This window comes from Mandrillus leucophaeus, unplaced genomic scaffold (assembly GCF_000951045.1).
Source record: "Mandrillus leucophaeus isolate KB7577 unplaced genomic scaffold, Mleu.le_1.0 Scaffold342, whole genome shotgun sequence".
In the NCBI taxonomy this organism is placed as follows: domain Eukaryota; kingdom Metazoa; phylum Chordata; class Mammalia; order Primates; family Cercopithecidae; genus Mandrillus; species Mandrillus leucophaeus.
Genome location: NW_012103610.1, coordinates 495,646 through 498,186, shown reverse-complemented (window position 1 = coordinate 498,186; position 2,541 = coordinate 495,646). Strand labels below are relative to the sequence as shown.

The following is a 2,541-nucleotide window of genomic DNA, read 5'->3' as shown; positions in this document are numbered from 1 at the left end:
GAGGGGCAGAGGGGCCTCATGGGGCCATATGGATCGGCTCCTGCATCCTCGGCTTGCAGCACTTGAAAACTCTGTTTTATCTCTTGATGCAGGTGTGGTCAGGCCCTGGGCGTTTATAAAATTTGTCGTCGTCGTTCCTGGGAGGCCTCTGCTTCCCCACTCCCATCCAGAGCCTCTGTTTCAGCATCCTTCCCAGCTGGGCGGCAGGGTGCGCCCTCACGTGTGTTCCTGCTTCCAGAATGCTGCCTTTGTTTCTCTTGTGGATTTTCTCTGCCGGTCCTCCTGACTCACAGGAACCTGTGCACTTAACCCATCAAGGGCTGAAGCCCTGCTTGATTTGGGTCGAGTACTCGTAGCCATTCTTCTCATGTGTCCCAGGCATTTACATCTGAACCCCATGACACCCCTCCCTGGGGGCGAAGCAGGGATTATCATCCCCTTTTATAGATTAGGAAACCGAGACTCAGAGAGGACAACTTTCTTTATTAGGTGATGTGGTTTGGCTGTGTCCCCACGCACATCTCATCTTGAATTCCCATGTGTTGCAGGAGGGACCCAGGGGGAGGTAATTGAATTATGGGGGCAGGTCTTTCTCATGTTGTTCTCGCGACAGTGAATTAGTCTCAGGAGAGCTGATGGTTTTATAAAAGAGGAGCTCCCCTACACAAGCTCGCTCTTTGCCTGCTGCCATCCATGTAAGACATGACATGCTCCCCCTAGCCTTCCGCCGTGATTGTGAGGCCTTCCCAGCCATGTGGAACTGTAAGTCTCATTAAACCTCTTTTTCTTCCCAGTCTCAGATATGTCTTTATCAGCAGCGTGAAAACGAACCAATACATTAGATCACATGGTTAATTAGTGGAAGATGCTGGTCCAGAAAGCAGGTTGTTTGCCCTGTCATGTGTCAGTGGAATGACATGAATCCTGTAGGACTTCAAAAGTTCGGCTGGTGGAGCTTTGTAGGTCTCTGAGGGAGCCCCCGTGAGCCCATGGGGGAAGCTTTGGTCTGAGATTGATTGATAGATAGATAGATAGATAGATAGATAGATAGATAGATAGATAGATAGATAGACAGACAGACAGACAGACAGACAGACAGACAGACAGACAGATAGATAGATAGATAGATAGATAGATAGATAGACAGACAGACAGATGATAGATAGATACATAGATACATAGATACATAGAAAATCTCACAAGTTTCTTTCTACCTTAAACCTTCCTAATTCATCCCAACTCACTTTCATGCCCTGCTGGTGGGCATGGGGAAAGCCTCTGTGGGGTGCGTTTTTAGCAGTAACTATACAGATTTCAAACGTACATACTCTCTTTAATCCAGCAATTCCACCTCGAGGAATGTATCCTTTACTCTGAAATCTTGGATGTACTGCAGTGTAATTTACTGCAGTCAGTACTGATTGCAAAAGCAAGAGCCTAGAAACACATGAAACACCCATTAGTAGGGGATGAGTTAAATAGACTGGGAACACCTAAAATGCTACCAAAAAGCTCCCAAATCTTCTGATACAGAACTATCTCTAAGGCATAGTGTTAGGTGAAAAAAAAACAGGGTGCTTAAGAGAATGGAATGTGTGCTATCATTTTGGAAATCGGGGGAAATATGGGTCTGCATTTGATTGTATATGTCTAGTGTATCTGAAGGGATACACAAGACACTGGGCACTGGCTGTCCCTGGGGAGAACTGGGTGGCCGGGGCAGGCGAGCACAGGGAGATGCTGCGCTGCACACCCTTTTGTACATTTTGAACACTGAAGTATGTGAATGCTTTGACAATTCAACCATCAAAACTAAACTACGTGTCCTTGCCTGCCCTTTCTCACACACCTTGCAGGCAGGCTGCAGTGCCACCAGGCTGCCAGGTGACGGACAGACGAGCGCTGGAGATGCGTTGCTGCAGGAGCCCCCATCGTACCCTCCCGTTCAGGTCATCCGGGCCCGAGTGTCTTCCAGCAGCTCCTCCAAGGTCTCCTCCATCAACTCCGACCTGGAGGTACACGGCTGTTGCCTGCTGGGTGGGTGCGTGGGTGCCGTCGTTCACCGACACTTGCTGGGTGCTCCTTGGGGCTTGCACAGCTGTTCTCATCTTAGCCACGTTAACCTCACACCTGCTGAATAATGAATGAGGCCGGGCACGGTGGCTCAGGCCTGTAATTCAAGCACTTGGGGAGGCTGAGGCAGGTGGATCATCTGAGGTCAGGAGTTCGAGACCAGCCTGGGCAACGTGGCGAAACCCCATCTCTACTAAAAATACAAAAATTAGCCAGGCGTAGTGGCAGACACCTGTAGTCCCAGCTACCCAGGAGGCTAAGGCAGGAGAATCTCTTGAACCTGGGAGGCAGAGGTTGTAGTGAGCCGAGATCGCACCATCGCACTTCAGTCTGGGCAATAGAACGAGACTCTGTCTCAAAAAAAAAGAAAAAAAAAAGAATGAACTTCCATGGGGCTCCTACAGTGTGTCAGTACAGTACTGACAAGAGGTTTCCACGGTCACATTAGTCGCAAGGACACTGCATATT

The 2,541-nt window shown here is 49.1% G+C and overlaps 1 protein-coding gene across 1 annotated transcript in view; it reads left to right on the top strand.

Annotated features, from left to right (window-relative positions):
- The window catches only part of TMEM44 (transmembrane protein 44), a 72,586-nt gene that overhangs the window by 32,295 nt on the left and 37,750 nt on the right, over window positions 1-2,541 (top strand). Inside the window, exon 7 of the mRNA XM_011988957.1 lies at window positions 1,857-2,015. Within this exon, the coding sequence (XP_011844347.1) occupies window positions 1,857-2,015 (159 nt within the window). The remainder of the gene's footprint in view (window positions 1-1,856; window positions 2,016-2,541) is intronic.